Raw genomic sequence first — 27,200 nt, forward strand, 5'->3', positions numbered from 1 at the left:
TATACTAGTCTTTTTCATACCATTCAATATGTGAATGAGATATGAATGATAATGCAAATCTAGTGAATGCATTTATTTGAAAGCTAGATGCATATATATACAACGAAATTGCAAAGTCACATATGGAAGTTTTATATATGCCAACATGGTAGTTCATCAATTTGGCGAAAAATGGTTTATTGCACGCTTGAAGCGTGACAAATCTATAGGTTCCAAAGTTTAGCTCCCTAGAAGTGGAGAGTATATGAAATGGTCCACACAAGCCCAATTAATTAAATTTAAAGATCCACATTATGTACACAAATCATCCTAAAAGAGATGACAGTCTCTGAAAAGACTATAAAAGCCCCTGAAGAGGCATGTGTACCAATTACAAAGATATATATATATATATTTATATATAATGCATGCAATTGAGAATTGTGAGATCGTTGATATAATGATGATATATTTTGTTTATAGTAGCTACTAAAAATCATCATGGGCTATAATAATGTGGAACCACGTTTACTATAAATGTCGACAAAATTAAATGATAAACTAGAAATAGGCAATTCCAGTAAAATTGAACATCATTATAAACGTGGAATAAGGAGAACCTATAGTTCAAACACTAAAGATGTTAACCCCGAAGGTTATAAAGTGTTTTAAATAAAGTGAATGAAATCACTATTTATAATGGCACAAGGTTTCTCTAAAGAAACATGAGATTGTAGTTATATATTCTCCTGTTATAGATGCAACCGCATTTTAACAAATTTGGTAAATTTAATGTGTTCATTGCATATGGAGAAAACCTTTAAAGATTATGAAATGTCTGAAGCATATCGCCAGAAGCGATTTCCTACAAGATATAAAGCAAATTACTAAGTCAAATCTCAAATTGAAAGTGCCATGAAATATTATGTGCTTGAAGCGAATCCTTGAAGGATTGAAAGAGCCAGAAGCTCAAAGTATGTACTCAACCTTAACACTATGAATATGGTCAAAATTGCCTTATTGAGTACTTTGATTAGAATCCGAATTCGAAAATTGTTCCAACATATTATGAATTAATTGAGGCACCTAAAGAGCTCATATAATTATTGAATGCTTGAATATTGGATTTGAAATGAATGACCTTGGGAAATGAAAATAGTGTCTCGAGCTGCAAATCGAGTACTTTACACGTGAAATTCATATGTCCAATGGTTGTTCGGTTGATTGGCACTGAGAATGATTAATTACTTCCTAAGGAAGGTGAAAGAAAGATCTTTGGTTCAGGAGCACCATATCTTAGTGTAATTGGTGCCTTATTCAATATAGCACAATGCATTAGACCAAATATAGCATTGCTGATTGTCATATGATGACAAACATATATCCCTTGAAAGTCGAGAAGCCATGTTCATACAAGCATTGCCAAACTTCATTACCTAGAAGATGGCATATGAATATTTGTTGGATTAATATTGAGCTAGTCAAATTAAAGCTTGTTATTATCAGGGGGAGCATCCAACCATTTTGCGTATTGTACTCTTTTCCCTTCGACTAGGTTTTTTTGTCCCACTGGGTTTTTCCTAGCAAGGTTTTAATGAGGCAAAGAGCATCCAACATAGTATCATTGATATTGCAAAAGTTGCACTCTTTTTCCTATGCTTTGGTTTTGTCCCATTGGGTTTTTCAAACAAGGCTTTAACGAGGCAACCTTCACTCATTGGAGAAATTTATCAGCATCAGGGGAAGCGTGCCATCAAGTATTGTACTCTTTTTCCTTCGTCCAAGATTTTTGTCCCATTGGGTTTTTCCTGGCAAGGTTTAATGAGGCAGTTTCGCGCGCACATCGTAGTTATCAGAAACACATGAAGATTGTACTCTTTTCCTTAGCTAGTCTTTTTCCCATAGGGTTTTGGCTAATAAGGTTTTTAATGAGGCAATTGTCATATTCAATGGACATCCAATGGGGAGTGTTGTAAATATCATTAATTATGTGGCTGTCCATTATCATGTTCAATATTTATCTCCTGTATTATCTAGAACAATTGTATAGATAATTAAGAGGAGTCCAATTTATTGTAAAATAGGAGACCTTAAGGGTTTATCCCAAGTCATCCAAGAACCTATAAATAGAGGCCTTATGTGAATAAGAAATACACTCTGATTCCTCCCCAATTCTCTCTTATGTTCTCTCTACATTTCTCTTTAAATTATAACAATATAGGCTTTTTTACCTAAATACCACTTGGACTATAGGGGGTGTGCTCCCGTACTACCCCAACTTTTTTCTTGTCAATTTACCACATGAAGTTATCAATATGTGGCAATGTGGCACCTGCCATCCATTTCTGTCAATTTTTTGTTAACTTAAAGGATACTATTGTCAATTCATGTTATAGAATATCTTAAAAAATAAAAATAAAATCCAAATAAAACTCTAAAATAAAAAAAATAAAAACAAATCCAGCCAATCCACCCTCACCCCCGATGTGAGACCCCGTAAATTTTTTAAATTTTATTTGAAATTTATTATGAGATTTTGATAATTTATTTAAAGAAGTTGTGATTTTCAAAAATAGTCTGGAAGTCAAACATAATATTTTGACCCCTTAGATAATTAATACTCACTGAGACGAGTCTGTATGATTTTTCGGTGATTTTTTCCAAGACCCGAGCTATTTTTAACGAATTTTACAAAAGTAATATTTAATTATACTTAAGGGCAAACTAGGAAGTTTGAGAAAAAAGTTAATGATTTAACAGAAATATGGATAGCAGGTGCTACATTGGCACATATTGATAACTTTAGGTGGTAAATTGACCAAAAAAAAAAAGTTTGGGTGATACGGGAGCACACCCCCTATAGTCCAGGTGGTATTTGAGTAAAAAAGCCTATATATATTATATGTTTATGTGTACGTAATTGTGCACAGGAATGCCTGAAAGCTTGCCTTGAGTAGGGCACGATTACAAAAAAATAAAATAATGAGAATTTGGAATGAAAATCCTTCACCATTATCATTTTTTTTTTAAATTTCTAGTCTTGTTGTCAATTATAAAGAAAAGAGTTGCACGGTATATTGAGACTTACTAAATTTGGATTCCTAAAAGGATATTACTGAATCAGATTAAGAAAAACGCATTCAATTTTTGTTGTAGCAGTTATCCTAGTTTCTCAAATTCAGTCAATATTGTGACTATTGTTTCATACCAGATTAGCAATTACAGAGCCAATTTACTAGCAGTCTGTAAGATTTAGAGATTTTACCACTTCATAAATGATTGCAGGTAACCATATGGTTTTCTTCATCTTGAATCTGGTTGAGGCAATTGCAGTTCTGATGACATTTAAGCCATTCCTTACCGTATGATGAATAGATAGAGATAAATGCAAATGGAAGTCCATGCCAAGTCTAAAGAAAATTCTTCGACATAATTATGGACAGTTCATTTTATGCAATATAGTTGTCCAATCATATACGTACCAAGGTTATACCTTATTAGGGAGAAATATTGTCATTATTCAAAGGGAAGACTAACCTGGGCATTTATCTTGTATGTTATGTGAATGAACAATCCTTTTTGGAAAATATTTTTAGCATTATAACAGTTTAGTGAAAGTATTCGGTGGCAATTAAGCAACTTGCTAGTGTATTCAGTTTTTCCAGATTTTTTTCCTGTATGATATATTTTGGCTATATATGGAGATTGAAGATTTTTGGTGATCTAGATTCTTCTCCCAGTTAAATGAAGTTTTCATATGTGCACCAAATAATACAAAAGGTTCTCATGTTGTTCAGCAATGAAAAATGTGAAGACTATAAATTTTTGAAAATTTAATATTAATACTGATTTGATGTTGATATAGTTTTGATGTGTTAAATTGTTTGGTTGATTTTAAGCATGTTGACATTTTTATTATTATTATTATTTTAACTAAAACTTGATGTAGCATGATAGAAGAGAAAATCTAATTTTGTAGTTGTTTTTACTTGTGTTATTTTCACTTTGTGTAAATAGTTATTTTAGATCCAAACATAAGGTCCATTTCCTTTTAGTTTGAACAGCCCAAAAGGTGAAAAGGAGATGCCCCAGTCCTTGTTTTAGCCCAAAGGCTAAGTCAGCCATTGTCTTTTTAAACCAACGTGCAATTGTAGCTCCGCAATTGTAGCTCCTGCATCATCCCTTTTACTTATCTCCATAAAAATCCTCTTATGCAGTGCTCACAATTAGAGGTTTCTTCTTTTCAACCTCAACCTCTAAGTTAGGTATTTTTTTATTCTTATTTGTGTTTTATATTTTTCTTATTTATTCTCTTTTTTTTTGTTACCCAAAGTAAAGGTTTGTTTCAATTTTTCCTCTATATAGTAGGTAAGTTATATAAATATTGGGTGTTTAACATGTTATAGCAAGGGGTAAAATTATGAGTAATAAATGCCTAAAATTAAGGATTTCTAAGTTATTTCCATTATTTACAGCAAGGGGCAAAATGGACATACAAAAATAAAAAATGGATTAAAATCCAAAGACAAAAATCTTTGGGTTAAATCCAATATTTCATTGCCAAAATGGGCTTTTATCTAAGAACCTCATATAAGAATTGCAGAACATATACAGAGATGCATAGCAAAATATTGATAACATTTAAGCATTAAAGTACACATATGATCACCACAAAATGTGGTATTATTCAAGTTTTTAAATATTACCATCAGCGCCCACATTTGATGAAACACCAACGTATACCAATGAAGACAATGGGAGTGAGTATTGCCGTACTGATGAGGAACCAATTGATAATATATAGATTCTCCACAACACTACAAATACAGTAATTGCACATGCCTAATATAAAAAGAAAACTAAACTAATATGTAACACCCTGAATCATATCATTGTGAGATCAGTGGATGGCTGTTGATCTTCAATATGCTTCCCTTTTTGAGGATTGGTTTGTTCCAGAGACAAGGAAAGACGACATTGCTCTTGATGATGACCATCAAGGACGTCACCAACTTGAACTTGGTTGCATATTAGGTGGACCCCGCAGCTTTTAACCAACACAGACCGTGAACTCCTCAAATTAAGGGAAAATGCAACTTGACACATATATAATACTCCATCAACCTCATCCGGATTATGCTCGTATAGTGGAATATAGTTGAGCCACACATGAGTTGACTTTGTCTCTATTGGATAAGGCAACGTCCACACTGTACCTGTTTCTTTTCCATTGCTGCGAATTTTGATTCCAAAATAAAAAACCCCATCATGATTAATATTACTTTGCCTGAATATTTCATAAGCAACACACACAGCCAATCCTGACTTCTGCCACTCTAAATCTCGAGGAATTTCAATAGAAAGTTCACAAATATTAACCTCCTTATAAAAGTCCTCTGGTAAAAGAATTTCAGGTATAAAATTGAGATTCTTACGACAACTGAACCAGTTTGGAACTTCATTGCCAGGAAGTACAATTTCAAATGGAGAAGATACCTGCAATATATAGCTACAACAATCATCTTCATAATTAACCATCATATACAATGTATACATATAGAGAGAGATAGAGAAAGAGACAGAGAGACAGAGACAGAGAGACAGAGACAGAGAGATAGAGACAGAGGACCTGATTCAATAAAAGCTTTTCCATCTTTGCCACGTCACAGCCATGATTTGCACATACTCTGTTGCAATTAGTCAAAACGATCAGCTGAAGCCCCTGTGATTCATTACATCCAAATAGGCTTGAAAGTTTTGGAAACTTTTCCAATGCCTTGCAATTAGCTACCAGAACATGTCTTACTTTTGGTGGAAGCTGTGGAATTTCTTGAAGCCTCTTGCAATCATTCAAGTAAAGGCTTTTCAAATTGACAAATTTGCTAATGTCTATAGGAAGACTAACAAAATTGTTTCCTGTTAGATCAATGTTCAATGTGGACCAACGTTCAAGACGCATAATGAAATAAGTATTTGATGAATACTTATTGGGACGTGAAATGCTTGAGTTTGTTGGAAGCGATAGTGATTTGCCACTCGATGAACCTTCCAAGCTCACTTTATTATTTCCAAATCTACTCAATGATATATTTGTAAGGTTCTCACAATCTCTTGCGCTTAAACTTTTAAGCCCAGTGAGATATGCAATTGATGAAGGCAATTCTCTTATACCGCAGCAGTCAAGTACCAAATACGTTAGGGATTCCATCTTGTCCATTTCTGGCAAAGTCTTAAGCCTTATACAATATGTAAGTAAAAACCATCTCAGCGATTTCAAGCTAATTCTTGTTGGAAATACCGTAAGGTTAGAGCATCCCGCCAAATCCAATCTAATAAGTTTATCTAGGAATCCAACAGAATCATCAACCTCAACCAAACTTGTACAACCCCATAGATCCAAGTACTCGATGTTTGGGATTCCGGACAAGTCAGGGATTTTAGTTAAGAATGAACATTCTCTAAGATTTAGAGATGTTAGCATTGTCAAATTCTGTGAGACAAATAAACAAAAGGGAAAAAATTATTAAAGAAAAAACTTAAAAAAAAAAAAAAACTCTTTAAATTGATAACAGTTGGAAATAATTTAAAATACCTTAAATCCCACTCCGAATTGTATGATTCGACTGCGAGGCATTTTGAACACAAGTAGTTCCTTTGGATGAAAATTGGATGGCAAATATTGTAAATGATATCCCACCCAATCAATCAACCTCAACTTGTTGGGGAGATAATCAATGTCCCCAGAAAGACATGCATTACGGTTGATAAAAAATTCAAGATTTTTCATCCCTATGAAGCTTTTTGCATTCAAGTGTATCTCATCTGGTTTGGGCAACTTCAACATGATGCCTTTAACTTTCTTTGATCCCTAGTATGGAAAAGAAGTGGTATTAACAAACCAAGTCCTTCGTCAAATGAAAATGTAAATACTGCTCTAAGCTATTAATTCTCTTTCATGATTTTGATAAGCAAATTATATGCATGTTACATAAGGATTTTCATGCCGAATAGAATATAAGAACAAATATTCTACTTACTGTATTTTCCGTTAGAACATGCTCCACATCGCCATGAAACCACAACCTGCTACGTTCCCCTGGCTCTGTGGGAGATTCTTCGTAAACAATATCCTTACCCATTTGTTCTAGCAAGTCATGCATCAAAATCCTATTTTGTTCAATTGTTATGAGGGCATTTTGTACGAGTGTTTGAATGCACTCCTTAGGGAACTGGAGGTTGTGACTTCTTAGTACTTGTATCACATAGTTCTCATCTTCACCCTTGAAGAAACATGCAATGTCAAGGAAAACTTGTTGCACACGATATGTCAACGCATCATAACTTATTCTGAGTATCTTTTGAATATCTTGATAAGGACCTTCTTCGTAATGATCCAATGTTGCTTGCCAATGATCTATGCTTTCATTGCGTAGATGAGAACCCAAAAGTGTCAAGGCTAATGGAAGATGCTGAGCATAGGCTATTGCACATTTTGCAAGCTCCAAATAATCATATGGGGGTTTGTTTCTTTTGAAGGCAATCATACTAAAAAGCTCAAGAGCTTGTTGGTCATCTAATTTCTTGACCTTGTATACTAACTTAATTTCATGACGAGTTAGCAATCTTGAATCTCTTGTCGTTATGATAACTCTGCTGCCCTCTCCAAACCAATCAATAGCTCCTGCTAAATATTTTAGCTGGTCTAATTGATTCACGTCATCAAGAATTAAGAGAACCTTTTTATGACTTAGTCGTTGCCTTATAACACTAATACCTTTATCAACGGTGACCACTTTCAAGTTTATGCCTCCTAGAATCTCATAAAGAAGAGTCTCTTGTAGTTGGGTTAAGCCTCCATGTGGCATTGAATTTTCTCTAACATTTGCTAAAAAACAACTGCCTTCAAACTGATGGGCAATTGAATTATAAATTGTTTTAGCAATTGTTGTCTTGCCTATTCCAGGTGTCCCCCATATCCCTACCATGCAACAACCATTTCCCCCCACACCTAAAAGAACATTCACATCTTGTACACAAGACTGTATTCCAACTGGGTATTTGGGAACATCCAAATAGGTGCGGTTTAGTACTTTCATTGAGATCTCCTCAACGATGTTGTTGATAAATTTAGATTCATACCTACAAGTTAAAAAAAACAGAATATATTTACTAAATCAACATTTTGCTATATTTGTTACACATGAAAATAGAGAGAATTTTACTAGATTAACAAAATATAAAGCTACCTTCTTAAAGAATCAAAAGTCTCAAAAGGCAGCGAAAAAATAAAAATAAAAATAAAGCTACCTTGTTATGTTTGATTGTTCTAGAGCGGGATGAATAGGATTAGGCAAAAACAAATAAGTAAATAAACCTAAAAATTTATGCTTGATTTGAAGTCCGATAAACTAATTAATACTTCCCCTACATATATGATCTACAACTTGGTTAAGTTAAACTTTTCAAAATATAATAATTAAAAATTAAATGGTTATTACGTGTGCTCAGTCTACCATTGTTTAGCAAACCATTGTTTTTATGTAAAGAAAAAGAAAGGCTTGGAAAGAAAGATAAGATCATGCACTATAATGGTTAGAAATATACGTACTCCCCCTCCTTGAAACACCATCCAGACAAATTTGCTGCTTCTGTAAGAGCTGCTTTCCATTTGAGCACCTTCTCCATGTTGTCTTTGTATTTGCATTCATGAGCAGCAAATGCGTCACCAAAACTGCTTGTTTTGGTTTGATTTCGTACATGGGAGGGATCCACCTTGTAAAAAACTGGCCTAACCATTTGTTGCTTGGATTCTTTGCATTGAAGGATGTGAACAAGTTCATCCAAGCACGACCTCGATGATGCATAGTGTTCCGAGAATACGACAATAGAAATCCTCGACTCTTCAATTGCTTGGAGAAGCGCGGTTGATATTTTCTCCCCTCTTGTAAGCTCGTTATCAATGAAGGTGGAAATTCCCTTGCGGATCAAAGCATTGTACAAATGATCTATGAAATTTTTGCGTGTATCCTCACCTCTAAAACTCAAAAAGACATCCTGCGTCCATGAGTGAGTGAATGAAGAAGAAGAGGTGGAAGAGTTGGAGAGTCCTTGATTGGTGATAAGAGCCATTTTGTTTGTTTGTCACAGACCTGCAGATAGCCTCAAAGAGATGGTATCAGGGCTCGTGCTTTATACACTCATAAGAGCAATAAAGTCAAAGAGGAACTTTTGGTGCAACTTCTTCAAGTCTTGGATCTCCATATATTTTTAGTGATGTCTTTTTCTTTTTGACACGCTTTCATTGTATATTTCTTTTGTTAACTTATATGGGGGAGCGTTTACTTTTTGACCACCACCTGCTACTCACTATTATGGTTGGTAGGACCGTAGGAGTGAATTTGTTGTCCGTATCCTATATTCATAAATTTTGTAATCTGAATGAGATCGCTAAGAAATGGGAAGGTCACTAGTAATTCAGACTTTTTGCATGGACTTGGCAGCCGCTTTTGACTTTAACAACTAGAGACTAAATCTATTCCATGATTAAAAATTTTGGGCATGAGTGTTCAGACAATATATGAGCATGAAATTCTTCCAGGGCACAATATATTTAAGTCTCCCACTTTAGCAAGTATATGCATGTTTACCACTTTTCTTTTCTCTGTTTTTCAGAATTATTGACTAGCATGACAAACTGTGAAAAAGAAGCACAGAAGCTTATACCACCGAGATAAGTACTACTCTTTTATCCTTCTGTCTGGTATAACCTCAGTATCATATAGCAGATAACATTGAGAAGTTAAATCACACATTAATATTCTAATTTGTTTAGTAAATGTCACACCGTACTTTCTTACTTGTTTTGTTGCCATTTTCAGCAGTTATAATTAGCAGTTATAATTGAATAATCATGTATCTTGTGCTATCTTATGTATTTCTTTGCTATCTTATGAAGTTTTTGAATTGGGATCTAAAAGGCTCTATTATTGAAAACAAAATAATGAATGCAGATTGGGTTGGTAGTTCCGTTCGCTCACTGTATATCTTTATGTTAAAATTGTGTCAAGAAGCAACCTTGCCTCCAGACCTATTGCAGAGGCAGAGTATCTTGCCATTGTGTGGTATGCAACGTCTCAGCAATCAACACATGAAGATTGACTAGTATTGTGACGCCCCAAAACCCGGGTTCATCACAGCGGCACCTACCTTGAGAATACTCGAAAATATAATAATCAAACCCCCAGAATTATACTCCTAAATATTTTGAAAATAAGTAAGCCTTATTGATAATAAAGAAAATTGGTTGGATCAAAAATAGATTGCCAGCGGAAATACAAAATCTAAATAAAGTGTTTACATTGAAACCAACCTAACAAGATTACAGATAAGTTCAAGAATAACCTCGAGGAACATACAAACAAAGATGTTCAAGATTTACAAAGGTAACCAACCCGAAAATAGATATTTGATAATTTACAAACAAACCCAAAAGACAACAGTGTGTTAATTTACATAGCCATAGTGATCTACAAAGATCATAACCAATCATAGTTTTCCCTCAGGGGACCCTAGCTAGGTTTTAAGATAGTACAAACATATTTATAATAAATAGCCAATGAAGCACATCAAAATAGCACAATGCACAACCAGAGAATCAATATCAGCACAATGTTGTCTTTGTATTTGCATTCATGAGCAGCAAATGCGTCACCAAAACTGCTTGTTTTGGTTTGATTTCGTACATGGGAGGGATCCACCTTGTAAAAAACTGGCCTAACCATTTGTTGCTTGGATTCTTTGCATTGAAGGATGTGAACGAGTTCATCCAAGCACCACCTCGATGATGCATAGTTTTTAGAGAATATGACTATAGAAATCCTCGATTCTTCAATTGCTTGGAGAAGAGCGGTTGATATTTCTTCCCCTCTTGTAAGCTCATTATCAATGAAGGTAGTAATTCCCTTGCGGATTAACACGTTGTATAAATGATCTATAAAATTTGTGCGTGTATCCTCACCTCTAAAACTCAAAAAGACATCGCGAGTCCATGAGTGAGTGAAAGAAGAAGAAGAAGAGGAAGAGTTGGAGAGTCCTTGTTTGGTGATAAGAGCCATTTTGTTTGTTTATATCACAGACCTGCAGATAGCCTCAAAGAGATGGTATATATCAGACCAGGCTCTTGCTTTGTATGTTTATTCACTCATAAATGTGAATGAGAAGAAGTTAAAGGTGAGGAACTTTCGGTGCAACACTTCATCAAGTCTTCGATCCACAGTGATATGTCTTTTTCTTTCTGACGTGCTTTTATATTTCTTTTATATATGGTGGAGCGTTTTCCTTATGACCAGCACATGAATTTGTTTGGTAAGAGTGACTTTGTTGTCTGTATCCCATATTCACAGATTTTGTAATCTGAATTTGTTGTCTGTATGTACTTTATTTAATTTTACGTGGAAGAGTTTTCTTTATTAATAAGGCCAGGCTCGTGCTTTGTATGTTTATTCACTCATAAATGTGAATGAGAAAAAGTTAAAGGTGAGGAACTTCATGATGGGGCCGATATTCCACTACGAGTGATCGATGTCTTTTTCTTTCTGACGTGCTTTCTTTCATGATGGGGCCATTGTTCCACATCGAGTGGTCTTCAATTTACCAGCACCTCATGACTATTATTACGGTTGGTAAAAGAGAGAGAAAAACCAGTACTGGCCAGTACCTGGTTTGCCAAAAACCAGGTGCCAATAACAATATGGACAACTCGCTTTAGAGAAAAATGTGACAGCCTGTATACAGCTAGCTCACATGTGCGAAGTGTGTGATTACAATGGGACTGAAATGAGAAAATGCATGGGCAATTAATAAGGATTCTTTTTATCTCAGACAAAGGGAAGGTAAAAGTAAAACAGTAAATATTTAATTATGTAAGTCATTGGAGTAAAGGGTCCATTGATAGAACTCATAGAAGTGAATGATCTATGGATCGAGCATGTGATAATTCTGACTCTGAGCAGAGAAAGAGATGTGAGTGAGTTAAGCATTAACATGCACAATAGAAGCATGGGATTGCATAGAATAAACAACAGAAACAACAGACTCACATTCATAGAATAAACAATAGCATCAAGATAATCCATGACCAAAGCATATCCCAAAAAGGAAAAACAAAATAACAGATACATATTGATAAATTAAATATTGATAAATTAAATATTGATAATTCTATACAGAGATGCATAGCAAAATTAAATATTGATAAATTAGAACATTGAAGTTAGAGACCATCTTTGTCCTCTTGGGATAAAGCCATATGGTTTGCATAAACAGAATCACATTTAAAGATGAATACAAAGTTCAAGATGCATAAACAGCATCACAGTTTAAGATGAATAGAACCATTGTAATCTACACAAGTGATCAGCAGCTCCGGCTAAGTTGTTCAACTGGTCCAATTGGTTCTCGTCATCAAGAATTAAGAGAACACCTTTTTATGGCTCAATCGTTGCCTTATAACACTGATTCCTTTATTGACAGTGACCAAATTCAGGTTTATGCCTCCTAGAATCTCACAAAGAAGAGTCTCTTGTAGTTGGATTAAGCCTCCATGTGGCATTGAATTTTCTCTAACATTTGCTAAAAAACAACTCCCTTCAAACTTAGGGGAAATTGATCTATAAAGAGTTTTAGCAACGACCATGCAACAACCATTTCCTCTAACACCTAAAAGCTGATCCACATCTTGTACACAAGACTGTATACCAACGAGGTACTTGGGAACATTCAAATATGTGTGGTTTAGTACTTTGTTTGAGATCTCCTCAACGATGTCGGTAATAAATATAGATTCATACCTACCAATTAAAAGCATATCAATATTTTGCCATATTTGTTAAAAAAATTATTTATATATATATATAAGGACAGAGAATTTTTCTAGGCAAACAAAAGATAAAGCTACCTTTTTACATCTGATTGTCCTAGAGGGGTTGAATAAGACTAACAAAAAAAAGTAATAAAACCTTGAAATTTATGCTTGATTGAAGTCCTATAAACTAAACCTTCCCCTACATGTATACTCCGCAACTTTTGTTTTTTGGATTATTTAACTGGCGTTTATGAGTTTTGAACTCAAAGACATATTCCAAAAAAGGAAGATTGGATGTCATCCACTGGACCAAATAGTCAAAATGAAATAATCAGAAACTAAGTAATTATTAGGTGGCCAGACTAATTAATAATCCATTAAGTCAATCACGAGTGGCTTGCTAAACCTTCAGTTAAGAGTTAATATAATCATTGGTTCAAACTTACATTCTAGTAAGAAAACATTTCTGATCGTATATCATAGTATTACTCCATTAGATTAATTTGATTTTAAATCTTATACTAAAATTTTTCAATAATTTTTAGCAAAACAATACTTTTATATACTAAAACAGGGTTGAAAATAAAGATAAATACTAAGTAATCAAATATATCCCCAATGTTCAAATAACTACATATATCACCCTTTGTGTAATCAAATAACTATATCCCAATATATGCAAGATAAAACATATGATTTGCATAAACAAAATCACAGTCCAAGATTCATAAACAGAATCACACTAAAGATGAATATAATATATGTTGGAGTTCCCTCCTCATGCATGACTCTTTCCTTCCTCAAATAACATATTGCATCAGCTCTTTTATCCCAACATATAACCTTTCTAATTTACAACTAGTGATCAGCAAAGAAACAACTAGACTTCATGCATTCAAATTTAGTTAGTAATTTAGTACCCTAATAATTACTAAATTCAATTGCTGGTATGTTTAATACAAATAGCAAAATGAAAATTAAGACACAATATTTAACAGGAAAGCCAAAGAGGTGCACCAACTTGAACTTGGTTGCATATTAGGTGGACCCCGCAGCTTTTAACCAACACAGACCGTGAGCTCCTTAAATTAAGGTAAAATGCAACTTGACACATATATAACACTCCATCGACCTCAGCGGGATTATGCTTGTGTTTATTGTATAGTGGAATATACTTCAGCCACACATGAGTTGACTTTGTCTCTCTTGAGTCAAAGAGTCATGCTTGGATATCTACAGTCTTTCTTGGATATCCAAGAGATTATTAAAGCTGATATTAAAGTCCAGGGAAGGGGAAAGGGAAATCGAATTTTGGTGCAGAGGGGCAAATTATATGGCCATTCCAATTGGGCTACCCCATCAACTACATATTGATATTATAGTGCCTAATTTTAAACACCCTACTCACCAAAAAAATTTATCTAAACCCCCACCCATCTATAAACTCTTTCAAAACCCCCTAAAACTTATAATCCTAAATTACCCTTCTGACGCATGCTGACGCGCGCTGACGCATGCTGACGTCACTGTAACTGTATTTTGGTGAAACTGTTTTTTTTTTTTTTTTAATTGAAGTTTTTGCTAAAACTCAATATTTCACTAAAACTAAAATCAAACACTGAAACTGAATTTCATTATACTAAAACTGAATTTCAAAAATTCAGTTACACTGAAACTGAATTTCAAAAATTCAGTTACACTGAAACTGAATTTCAAGAATTCAATTACACTGAAACTGAATTTCAGAAATTCAGTTACACTAAATTAAAGAATTCAGTTATGAATTCACTTACTGAAACTGAATTAAGTGATAAAACAATTACACCTCGACTAAAATGCAATTACACCTTAATTAAAAAACAATTACACCTTTACTAAAACAATTACACTTCACTAAAACAGTTACACCTTTACTGAATTCCGTTTCACTAAAAAGAACACAGCAACCTTATAAAAAAAAAAATTAACAATACAACAAGTCATTGAGATGAGAGGAGTAGCCAACAATACAACGTCGTCCGATCACCTCACGCGCGACGAGTACACGACAGTCGCCACTGCCTCGATCTGTTTCTACCTGCAAATTTGATTCATCATATTTCAGAACCATAATTTCATTCAAAGTTCATTTAAAAGTCATGTTTCAAGAACTGAAACTGTTTCAAGAACTGAAACTGTTTCAAGAACTGAAACTATTTCACGAACTGAAACTGTTTAATCAATAAATTAAGTAAATTTGTATATACTTATAAATCAATTAAAAAACCCACATTTCTATCCGATTAACATAATTAAGCTAGAACTGAATTTGGGGTGAAACTGAATTTCACAAATTGATTTATAAGTATATACAAATTTACTTAATTTATTGATTAAACAATTTCAGTTTGTGAAACAGTTTCACGAACTGAAACTGTTTAATTTCAAGAATTTCACAAATTGATTCACAAAATCAATTTTGCAAACTGTACATTTCAAAAATGTTTGTGAATCAATTTCACAATCAGATTTCACAACATTTCACAAATAGTTTACAAACATACTTACAAATCAGTTCACAAATATACTTATAAATCAGATTCACAAGAATTTCAATCTCATTATCTAAATCAAAGAATTGATTTAACAAACATAAAGAACTCAGAGAGATGAGCATTTTCATACCAAAATCTTAACCATGGGTGGTCGGAGCCGCCGAATTCCGAGAGTGGCAGCAGCGGAGGTTGGGGTTTTCAAATTAGGGCTTTTGAAATTCGAGGCAATTGAACACAAATTTGTATACCAGTAGAGAGAGAATGTCGAGGGGAGAAGAATGGGACCGGAACCACTTCAATCCGCCGTCGGAATCGCCGGCAATGGCGGCGGTAAGTCTCGGACCTTCTCGGAGTCGATTCGCCGTCCACGGTGGTCAGTTGGAGAATCGGAGACCACCATCACACTCACCACGTCGAGAGAAAGCTTCTGGAAGTGGAGAGCAGCTGCAACGTCGCCGGAATCGCGAAGTCACCGCCGGAGATGACGATCTGCTTAGACCCGATCTGGCGTCGACGTTTAGTTTCACGGCACGTGGAGGGCATAGGGAGGAAGAGGAAGGAGAGGCGAGTGTGATGGGACCGGTCTCGCCGGCAACCGTCGCCAGACGGCGGCGCACGCGCCGGCGACAGCAGCGGGGAGAGAGAGAGACGCAGAGGGGAGAGAGGCAACAGATAGGAGAGACCGAGAGAGAGAGAGAGAGAGAGAGAGAGAGAGAGAGAGAGAGAGAGAGAGAGAGAGAGAGTATTAGTTGGCTGAAAATGAAAATAAAACAAAAGGGGTAAAACTGGAAAATTAAAATATGGGGAGTCAAAGTTGACTGGGTATTAGTTGACTAGGGGGTTTAGGAAAATATTAAGTGTAAGATTGGGGGTTATAAGAGAGTTAGATTTTGGGTGGAGGTTATGAGAGATTTTATCTCTAACTAGGGGGTTTATAATTATTAACATTTGATATTAAGGTGATGTGTTATAATAAGGTTTTTGAGAGTCTAAGTCCTAGTCCTACATTTATGTGGAGTATTTTCCACGTATTTGGCTTAAAGTGAAGCCATACATGCGGGGCGTGTAAGAATGTGGAATATTGTCTCATATTGGAAAAAGTATAATTTTGCATAGTGGCTTATAAGGGTCTTGGACTACACCTATTGCTAAGTGGTTTTAGGATGAATACTTAGATTTCTTTATGGTATCAGAGCAGGTTCACTCACATGTGTTATGCTAAGTGGCCACATATGCTTCATGTCACCCAATATGAGTTATCCACATGTTTGGCTTAAAGTAACGCCATACGTGCAGAGGCGTATGAGAATGTGGAATGTTGTCCTACATTGAAAAAATTAACCTTGCCTAGTGGGTTATAAGGGTTTTGACTACTCCTCCCATAGCCAGTTAATTGGTTTTGGGATAGATGCTTAAATTCATTTAATTTATATATAGAATTAATTACTATAAGATGCATGTTATGCATCTTATTTAATCTCTAGTGCACCAATTAATTAGATGTAATAATAAGGTAATTGTCAGGTTACATTGTAGGAGTGGGTGCCAGCTGACTTGTTTTTGAAATTTTGTCAATTGCCATTTATTTCTTATTTAATTTTGGTATTTCTCTTTCTTCTCTCTCTCTCTCTCTCTCTCTCTCTCTCTCTCTCTCTCTCTCTTTCTCCCCGCGATGTCTCTGAAGATCGGACTCTTGCCGTCCGGCAAGAATAGTCGGTGGTGTGGGTGACATCCCCTTCCTCTCTCTTCCTTCTCCCTTCCCAGCCTCTGATTGCGCAGAGAACACGACAATAGTGACGCAGAGAACCTAGGTAGAGTCGAGCTCGATGGTGATCTATCATTTCCAGTGGTGTCGACGAGGCACCATACCCCTTCCATGTTCTTCCTCTTGTTGTCCTAAGCTCAAGATTGGCCTCCGATCGTCCACCCAACAGAGTCACAGAGAGTCATCACCCAACAGAGTCACAGAGAGTCATCTATCTTATCCGATTCAATTCCGAGTTCAACAAAAATGAACGACGTCGATGTCTATCTCCAAGCAGATCCAGCAGATCGTGTGGTTCATTGGATCTTCTCTGATTCGATTCCTAGATCAGCGAAAATGAACAACGCCGATGTCTAGCTCCAAGCAGATCCAATAGATGGTGAGGTTCATTCTCCAAGAAGCTGAGGTTCATTTGCCAAAATAGTTTTGGATTATTTTGATTTTAAATTGACTGAGATTTGGTTATTATTTTGATGCAGTTTCAATTTGGCTTTTTTACCCAAATACCACCTGAACTACAGGGGGTGTGCTTAAATACCACCCAAACTTTTTTTCTTGCCAATTTACCACCTGAAATTATCAATATGTGCTAATTTGCCACCTAACATCCATTTTTCTGTTAAATCATCAAAAAATTTTCCAAACTTCCCATTTTGTCCATGAAAACAATAAAAAAATATTATTATTTTAAAAACTTTTTTTAAAATATAATTATAAAAAAACTTAAAAACTAAAAAATAGAAAATGGAAATACCCTTTTTTTAGGGGGTTTAATTAGATTTTTTTTTTAATATTTAAAATGCTTTTTTTATATAAATGACGAAAATACCCTTAAAATAAACAGAAAATTTAACTAAAGTGACGGTAGGTGGTAGATTGGCCAATATGTGAAAGTTCAGGTGGTAAATTGGCAAGAAAAAAAGTTTGGGTGGTATTTGAGCACACCCTCTATAGTTCAGGTGGTATTTGAGTAAAAAAGCCTTTCAATTTTATTATGTAGTTTCAGTTTTCTTAAGCAGTTTTGGTTCACATTTCAGTTTAAGTAAGTAGAAAATGAGCTTTGAGTAATTATTTTTGTCTGGGTGCTTTTGGTTAAAGGTTGTCAGTATCTTGTAATTAACGGACTCATATATATATATATATATATATATATATATATATCTACTTCGAAAATATCTATAAACCTTTCTTGGAATCATATAAATGAATATTGAGTAGTGAGATCATTGTGCATACACCAGTATGATCACATTAATTTCCAAACTATAATAAAGCATCAGTTGCAGTCAATTCTTATCCAAAAAGCAAAAGGCCAGCATCACGCAAGAACTGAAGATACTAATTTTCCAGAGATAGACTTTGGGTATTACAGTAATTTCATCAACTACTGTTGGACGATTGGGTGGGATTGAGAGAAACAAGAAAATGTGGTGTGAGGCTACCATGCATATACGTGGGTCTGGTTATGAGGACAAAATAAATAAGGATGACAGCCAACATTCAATACATCAAATACATTAGAGCAAACGTTATAAGGTATATTTTTGGGAGCAGCAGCAATGAACAATCAAACAATAACTATAACTCAATTCAGTAATAGGGCAACCATATTGTATCATATAGTTATCAATATTTAACACATGTTATAACATTGTAGACGGAAAGTCCTTGATTGAACCATAAGTGAAAATGAAGTCCTTAATTGAAACACTTTGAATGTCGCATCTTCAACTACGAATGGGTGGTAATGTGAAGTCTTTTTGTTCGAATTTTTCCTTTAATAAATTTTCCCAAAAATCTAAACGAAAGAACTTCATACACTGAACATACTATTTGAATATAAGAATTGCAGAACATATATAGAGATGCATATATAGCAAAATATTGATAACATTTAAGCATAAAAGTAGATATATGATCACAACAAAATGCCGTGTTATTTAAGTATTTAAAACATTACCATCAGTGCCCACATTTGATGAAACACCAACGTATACCAATGAAGACAATGGGAGTGAGTATTGCTGTACTGATGAGGAACCAATTGATAATATATAGATTCTCTACAACACTACAAATACAGTAATTGCACATGCCATCCCCAATATAAAAAGAAAACAAAACTAATATGCAACACCCTGAATCATATCATTGTGAGATCAGTGGATGGTTGTTGATCTTCAATATGCTTCCCTTTTCGAGACAAGGAAAGACGATATTGCTCTTGATGGATACCATCAAGGACGTCACCAACTTGAACTTGGTTGCATACTAGGTGGACCCCGCAGCTTTTGACCAACACAGACCGTGAGTAAGAACTAACGTAAAATGCAACTTGACACATATATAACACTCCACCTTCCTCATCGGGTTTATTGTATAGTGGAATATACTTGAGCCACACATGAGTTGACTCTGGATCTATTTGACAAGGCCACGCCCAGACTGTACTTGTTCCTTTTCCATTTATGCGTATTTTGACTCCAAAATCAAAAACCACGTTATCATTAATATTACTTTGCCTGAATATTTCATAAGCAACACACACAGCCAATCCTGACTTCTGCCACTCTAAATCTTGAGGAATTTCAATAGAAAGTTCACAAATATTAACCTCCTTAAAGCCCTTTGATAAAAGATGTATAAAATTGAGATTCTTACGACAACTGAACCAGTTTGGAACTTCATTGCCAGGAAGTTTAATTTCAAATGGAGAAGATACCTGCAATATATAGCTACAACAATCATCATCATAATTAACCATCATATATAATGTATACATATAGAGAGAGATAGAGATAGAGAAAGAGATCGAGAGACAGAGACAGAAAACCTGATTCATTAAAAGTTTTTCCATCTTTGCCACGTCACAACCATAATTCGCACATACTCTATTGCAATTAGCCAAGGAGATCCACTCAATCCCCTGTGATTCATTACATTCAAATAGGCTTGACAGTTTTGGAAACTTTCCAATGCCTTGCAATTAGCTACCATAACATGTCTTGCTTTTGGTGGAAGCTGTGGAATTTCTTGAAGCCTATTGCAATCATTCAAGAAAAGGCTGTCCAAATTGACAAATTTGCTAATGTCTACAGGAAGACTAACAAAATTGTTTCCTGTTAGATCAAGTGATGTCAATGTGGACAAACCTTGAAGACGCATAATGTAATCAATTTCTGATAAATTGCTATATTGTGTGAAATATCTTAGCTTTGGAACCAACAATGTGGCTCCAATGAGCTACCAAGCATTGGGGCGTGAAATGGTTGAGTTTGTTGGAAGCGATAGTGATTTGCCACTCGATGAACCTTCCAAGTTCACTTCATTATTTCCAAATCTGCTCAATGATATATTTGTAAGGTTCTCACAGTCTCTTGCGCTTAATCTTTTAAGCCCAGTGAGATATGCAATTGATGAAGGCAAATCTCTTATACCGCAGCAGTCAAGTTCCAAATGCTCTAGGAATTCCATCTTGTCCATTTCTTGCAAAGTCTCAAGCCTTATACAGTCTGTAAGAATAAAGCTTCTCAGCGATTTCAAGCTAATTCTTGTTGGAATTACCGTAAGGTTAGAGCATCCCGCCAAATTCAATCTAATAAGTTTATCTAGGAATCCAATAGAATCATCAACCTCAACCAAACTTGTACAACCCCTTAGATCCAAGTACTCAATGTTTGGGATTCCGGACAAGTCAGGGATTTTAGTTAAGAATGAACATGCTCTAAGATTTAGAGATGTTAGCATTTTCAAATTCTGGGAGACAATAAACAAAAGGAAAAAAATATTAAAGAAAAAAAAAACTCTTTAAAATGATAACGGTTGGAAATAATTTAAAGTACCTTAAATCCCACCCCGAGTTGTGTGATTTGGCTGCAATGCATTTTGAACACAACAAGTTCATTTGGATGAAAATTGGATGGCAAATATTGTAAATGATATCCATCCCAATCAATCAACCTCAACTTGTTGGGGAGATAATCAACGTCTCCAGAAAGGCATGCATTACGTTTTATAAAATATTCAAGATTTTTCATCCCTATGAAGCTTTTTGCATTCAAGTGTATCTCATCTGGTTTGGGCAACTTCACCATAATGCCTTTAACGTTCTTTGATCCCTAGTATGAAAAAGAAGTGGTATTAACAAACCAAGTCCTTTGTCAAATGAAAATGTAAATACTGCTCTAAGCTTTTAATTCTCTTCATGATTTTGATAAGCAAATTATATGCATGTTACATAAGGATTTTCATGTCGAATTGAATATAAGAACAAATATTTTACTTACTGTATTTTCCATTAGAACATGCTCCACATCGCCATGAAACCACAACCTACTACGTTCCCCAGGCTCCGTGGGAGATTCTTCGTAAACAATATCCTTACCCATTTGTTCTAGTAAGTCATGCATCAAAATCCTATTTTGTTCAATTGTTATGAGGGCATTTTGTACGAGTGTTTGAATGCACTCCTTAGGGAACTTGAGGTTGTGACTTCTCAGTACTTGTATCACATAGTTCTCATCTTCACCCTTGAAGAAACATGCAATGTCAAGGAAAACTTGTTGCACACGATATGTCAATGCATCATAACTTATTCTGAGTATCTTTTGAATATCTTGATAAGGACCTTCTTCGTAATGATCCAATGTTGCTTGCCAACGATCTATGCTTTCATTGCGTAGATGAGAACCCAAAAGTGTCAAAGCTAATGGAAGATGCTGAGCATAGGCTATTGCACATTTTGCAAGCTCCAAATAATCATATGGGGGTTTGTTTCTTTCGAAGGCAATCATACTAAAAAGCTCAAGAGCTTGTTGGTCATCTAATTTCTTGACCTTGTATACTAACTTAATTTCATGACAAGTTAGCAATCTCGAATCTCTTGTTGTTATGATAACTCTGCTGCCCTCTCCAAACCAATCAATAGCTCCTGCTAAATAATTTAGCTGGTCTAATTGATTCACGTCATCAAGAATTAAGAGAACCTTTTTATGGCTTAGTCGTTGCCTTATAACACTAATACCTTTATCCATGGGGACCACTTTCAAGTTTATGCCTCCTAGAATTTCATAAAGAAGATTCTCTTGTAGTTGGGTTAAGCCTCCATGTGGCATTGAATTTTCTCTAACATTTGCTAAAAAACAACTGCCTTCAAACTGATGGGCAATTGAATTATAAATTGTTTTAGCAATTGTTGTCTTGCCTATTCCAGGTGTCCCCCATATCCCAACCATGCAACAACCATTTCCCCCCACACCTAAAAGAACATTCACATCTTGTACACAAGACTGTATTCCAACTGGGTATTTGGGAATATCCAAATAGGTGCGGTTTAGTACTTTCATTGAGATCTCCTCAACGATGTTGTTGATAAATTTAGATTCATACCTACAAGTTAAAAAACACATGATATATTTACTAAATCAACATTTTGCTATATTTGTTACACATGAAAATAGAGAGAATTTTAATAGATTAACAAATTTGTGCGTCCATATTGTTTGTTTATCACACACCTGCCGATAGTAAAACAGCCTCAAAGAGTTGGGTGGTATCCGGGCTCGTGCTTTGTATACTTATTCACTCGTAAATATGAATGAGAATAAGTTAAAGGTGGGGAACTTTCGGTGCAACTTCATCAAGTCTTTGATCCACAGTGATGATGCCTTTTTCTTTCTACGCGCTTTCTTTCATGATGTATATTTCTTTGTCTAACTTTATAATTTATATGTTGGAGCGTTTTCATTTTGACAAAAAGAGATTTTGTAATCTGAATGTTACCGACTACTGTCTCTTCTCTTCCCACTTTTACTAAATTTTTGATTCATTGATTCTTTTTAGTTAATTAATGTAATTCCTTTTATCAAACTTTGAAAATATTACCTTTTATCTTATTTTGCGTGGAGCAAACTTCTTGACTAATGCATTAGTTTATTTTGACCACTCTGTGAACTCCAATCAAATTTGGCGTGAACTAATGTGATTTTTTGATTCATTGATTCTTTTTAGTTAATTAATGTAATTCCTTTTATCAAACTTTGAAAATATTACCTTTTATCTTGTTTTGCGTGGAGCAAACTTCTTGACTAATGCATTAGTTTCTTTTGACCACTCTGTGAACTCCTATCAAATTTGGCGTGAACTTCCTCATCCAGTCATCCATCTACAACAGCTTCCACTGCTGCTTCCTCTTCAACCTTCACTATACAACAACATCAGCCCAAACTCAAAAGCTTGGTTGAAGGGATTTCTTTGAAATTATTTAGCACACATGAATATCGAATAAATTAGAAATTCCTTCACACAAAAAATAAAATTAAAAATCCCTGAAACCCAACTTCTTCAAATCCCTGAATTTTCAACAAAAATAAAAGATAAACATAACGACATCTCTTGTGCCAAACTTTAGAGAGATTTCTCTGAGCTAACAGAAATCCCCAAACTTTATAATCCGTTTATGGAAAATCAGCATTTGAACTGCTGGTGTTTACCAATTAACAATTTTTTTGGTTGATTCTACTTACGTATGAGCCACGGAAGAGACTAAAAATAAAAGGGTGAAAGAGGAAAATAAAAAGCTTTAAGTAGATTCACCTTTTTAGAAGGTGACTGTGATTAGCATTCCTTTACATGGGATTAGCATTCCTAGCAAAAAATAAAACCTGCTATCTATTTCCATAGCTTCAATAGCTAAATTTTGTTTGTATTATGAGAAATGTTATTGCCACCGTTTCATTATTTGGTGATGTGATAATCCATTTAAATTATCACATACAATCAATAACATGTAAAAATACACCTTAAATTATATACGTATTATAATTTAAATAAATTGATCACACCGGTATGTAATATTACAGTCACAAAAAAACATTTTGTTGTTCACAGTCCCTAAACAACCTTAAATTTATTCCTAACAGTCCCAGATTAAACCTCTGTTATAAAATAAAAAACAGGCTTTTCATCATTTCCCCCAGCCTTTAGCCCTCAAGCATCCCTTCAAAACAGCCCACGTCCTAAAAATTAGCTGCTCCTAAAAATTCCAAAAACTTGTTTCCTTCAAAACCAAGCACTCTTTGCCATTAAAACCTCTCAATTATAGGCTACCATGATGGCAATCTGGTCCGCGTCCAAGTTTTATAAGCAGACTAAAAGAAGATGAATACACAGCCCAATACTTTGATCTGGTGGGACAGCAAGCCCATGTTTTTTAATTAACTTGGGTAGGATTTAATTTTGCCTCTTGTTGACTGTGATTAAGCATTTGACAGACTAAGTTAGCTAATTAATATTGCAGTTATGTTGGTTAATTAGCAAGTTACTTTGTTTATGTAATAGAACACGTGGCTGTGTCTCATAGGACACCAATTGAATGGTTGTGCTGAGCTCATAGGCTCACGCACTTGGCATGCCTCAGCAACATGGTTGCTGCCCTTTATGTAACAGAATTGGATGAATGGAACAGTGGCGTGAGCACTGAAATTTTACAGAGATTGAATCCATTTTTTCTTCCCCCTTTCAGCTTCAATGCTGCTTCCACTCTCAGCCTCAAGTTTAATTAATTAACAAACACACCTAAAGTCTACACTTAGATCCTCTTCTCTTGGGTTCAAATGGGTCAAGCCAGAACCTGAAATTTGCTTGACCAAGTAAAACCTTCTTCCTCTTAGCATATTGGTAAGCGGCCATTGCATCAGTTGGGTGTAAGAAAGCCACCTGGGCAGACCCTTTATAAAGAAGACTTTGGTTTGTAGCAACTCTACTGGGCCAAATAGACTAAATTTCTTCACCAACTTTTCTTTGGCTGGAAGACTAAATGCCTTGGGGAACTTCATGTGCAAAGTTGTCGAAAGAAGAGACGTTGCAAGTGCTTCAGACTGCAGAGCAACTTGTGACTTACATGATGAACCAGAAGTCGACTGAAAAAGTTGCTTATTCTCTTCAAAGCTGCCTTTAAATGCTACATTCAAAGTTGCTTTTCCCTTGGATTTAAAAGATTTAGCACCCTCAGCACCATTAGGCTGCATCTCGATATGCTCAGGAGTACCACATCTTAATGAACTAGCATTTAAGTCCATAGTAATCTGCACCTGTTTCAATCACATCAAGAGGTGACTCAGTAGTAGCAGAAGGTTGCAGCAAACTCAAAGTGCATCAATATCATCGTTTTGAATCTCATATTTTATTTTCTCAGTAGTATCATAAAGATCAGATATGCAGGTTCCTTTATCATTCAGGGTACTAAAACTATCCTGAAATTCCTGCAACTTGACATGTGATGTGCACATCCTAGTTTCGGTTAAGGTATCAACATTCTCTTTAAGTTCTTGAACCATTCCAATGTCACCAATGTAATGAGATTAATATTTCAACAGAAACATGTTGGACATACCCTGAACCAAGTCCATCAAGATATCATCACGTATATATGATGACCACTGCAAGAGTCTATTTTGAATTTCTAAATTTTCAGAAGACCTTGGAAAGAAGTTATGAAATAGAAATGCCCAGTTACCAGTTATTTCTTCCCAAATGAACATCAATTCCATTGAATGAGAAGAAAGGCATGGCCTCACACAACTTCAAGGAAGGATCAGACAAAGCAGGATGTGTACTGAAAGCATCAGATAAATCTGCCTTGCATCCAATTCTGTTTACCCGCAGATAAATGTAGGATGCATTGATTGAGAACAAAGGTATGGTCTTGCACAACTTAAAAGGAATATCAGAAACAGCAGGCTCCACAAGACGCCTCTTAACTCCCAGACAATTAATGGGATTTTCCATGCAAGGTTCAATGGAGAAAAATTTACATTCCTTTTTATCAACCTTGACACTCAAAGGAGTCCTAAAAGTCCCACTCTAAGAAAAATGAACTTCACTGCTTTCTAGAGGAACACACTTTCTAAAATAGATATCAGAAACTTTCTGATCAAAGTAAAATCTGAAGCTTAAAAGATTTTGTTCCACTGTATTCAAGCATTTCCTCTCTAAACAAAACGGATCTAAAGCAAGGCAACGCAAGTTTACCAGCATCTGATCACATGAGTGTGCCTCCTCTTGCCTGCCACAAGCTTGAGCCCATTGATCTAATGAATGAATTATGTAGTCGTACAACTTTCATCACAACATGCATTCAAGAAACACAGGGTCTGTGGCTTGAATAATTAACAATAAGAACTGGTTGTTCAGATGGAACTCTGAGTTTAACTGAATTAAACATAGGGCAATAAAGAAGTAAATACTAACAAATTTGGAAAGCTGGGCATGCCTGTAATTCAACATCTGTTGGGTTTTTCATCTAAATCAAGTTTAATGAAGGAAATTGGAGCATCCAACCCAATTGGTAATAGGAGGAGAGGCCCAAGATTAAGCACTTATACAAGTTCATATTGGGTGACGTGCACTTATAATAACTCAAGATTATCAGTGTACTACGTTATGACTCAAACCGAAATTCAGACACCGATTAGCTAGGAAGAAGCATGCAATCATTAAAAACAAAAAAATCAAAAAAGGGTTGCTACCTTGAATAATTAAAATTAAGAAATGTCTGGTCAGATGGAACTCTGAGTTTAACTGAATTTGAGAAATTGGGCATGCCTCCAATTCAATATCTGTTGGGGTTTTTTTTTTTTTTCCAGTTATTAATCAAGTTAAGTCCCAAAAGGGATTTTAGAGTCTTAGCAAATAATAATGCAAGTAATGATTCAAAGTTTGGGGGCAGTACAGTACCTCTCTCATGCTACACCGATTTCTGCCGAATCAGACTGTAATCGCGAAAGGCCTTAACTTGGGCACAAATATTCACAGCATAAACGAAATCTAAAGCATCAGTCCATGGAAAAGCCGCCTTGCATAAACGAAATCATGAAGAGGGAGTGGAAATTGTCATGGAAGGAAACGACGTCGGATTGGGGGAAGTGTTCGGGGTATTTGCAGCCGAAGAAGGAGACGAGGAGGAGACCCTTCTGCGGGTTTTGCGTTGTGGTCTCAATGGCCAATACAATCTCACCTCTCTGCATCTGCGTTTGGGTAACACTCTGTTTCTGACTTATTG

At 35.3% G+C, this 27,200-nt stretch overlaps 1 protein-coding gene and 1 pseudogene across 1 annotated transcript; both read right to left on the minus strand.

Annotated features, from left to right (window-relative positions):
- Positions 1-4,863: 4,863 nt before the first annotated feature.
- On the minus strand, positions 4,864-27,190 carry LOC147291521 (TMV resistance protein N-like). Its single transcript, XM_086235961.1, has 6 exons — positions 26,876-27,190; positions 8,588-9,128; positions 7,017-8,118; positions 6,572-6,847; positions 5,609-6,469; positions 4,864-5,475 (listed from the first exon to the last, which is right to left on the minus strand). Exons 2-6 carry the CDS (start codon positions 9,106-9,108, stop codon positions 4,864-4,866), a joined length of 3,372 nt encoding a protein of 1,123 aa, XP_086092087.1. The 5' UTR covers positions 9,109-9,128; positions 26,876-27,190.
- The window catches only part of LOC147291522 (TMV resistance protein N-like), a 34,809-nt pseudogene continuing 26,892 nt past the window's right edge, over positions 19,284-27,200 (minus strand).

The sequence above is a fragment of the Dryas octopetala genome, chromosome 3 (genome assembly GCF_963921425.1).
Source record: "Dryas octopetala chromosome 3, drDryOcto1.1, whole genome shotgun sequence".
NCBI classification, from domain to species: domain Eukaryota; kingdom Viridiplantae; phylum Streptophyta; class Magnoliopsida; order Rosales; family Rosaceae; genus Dryas; species Dryas octopetala.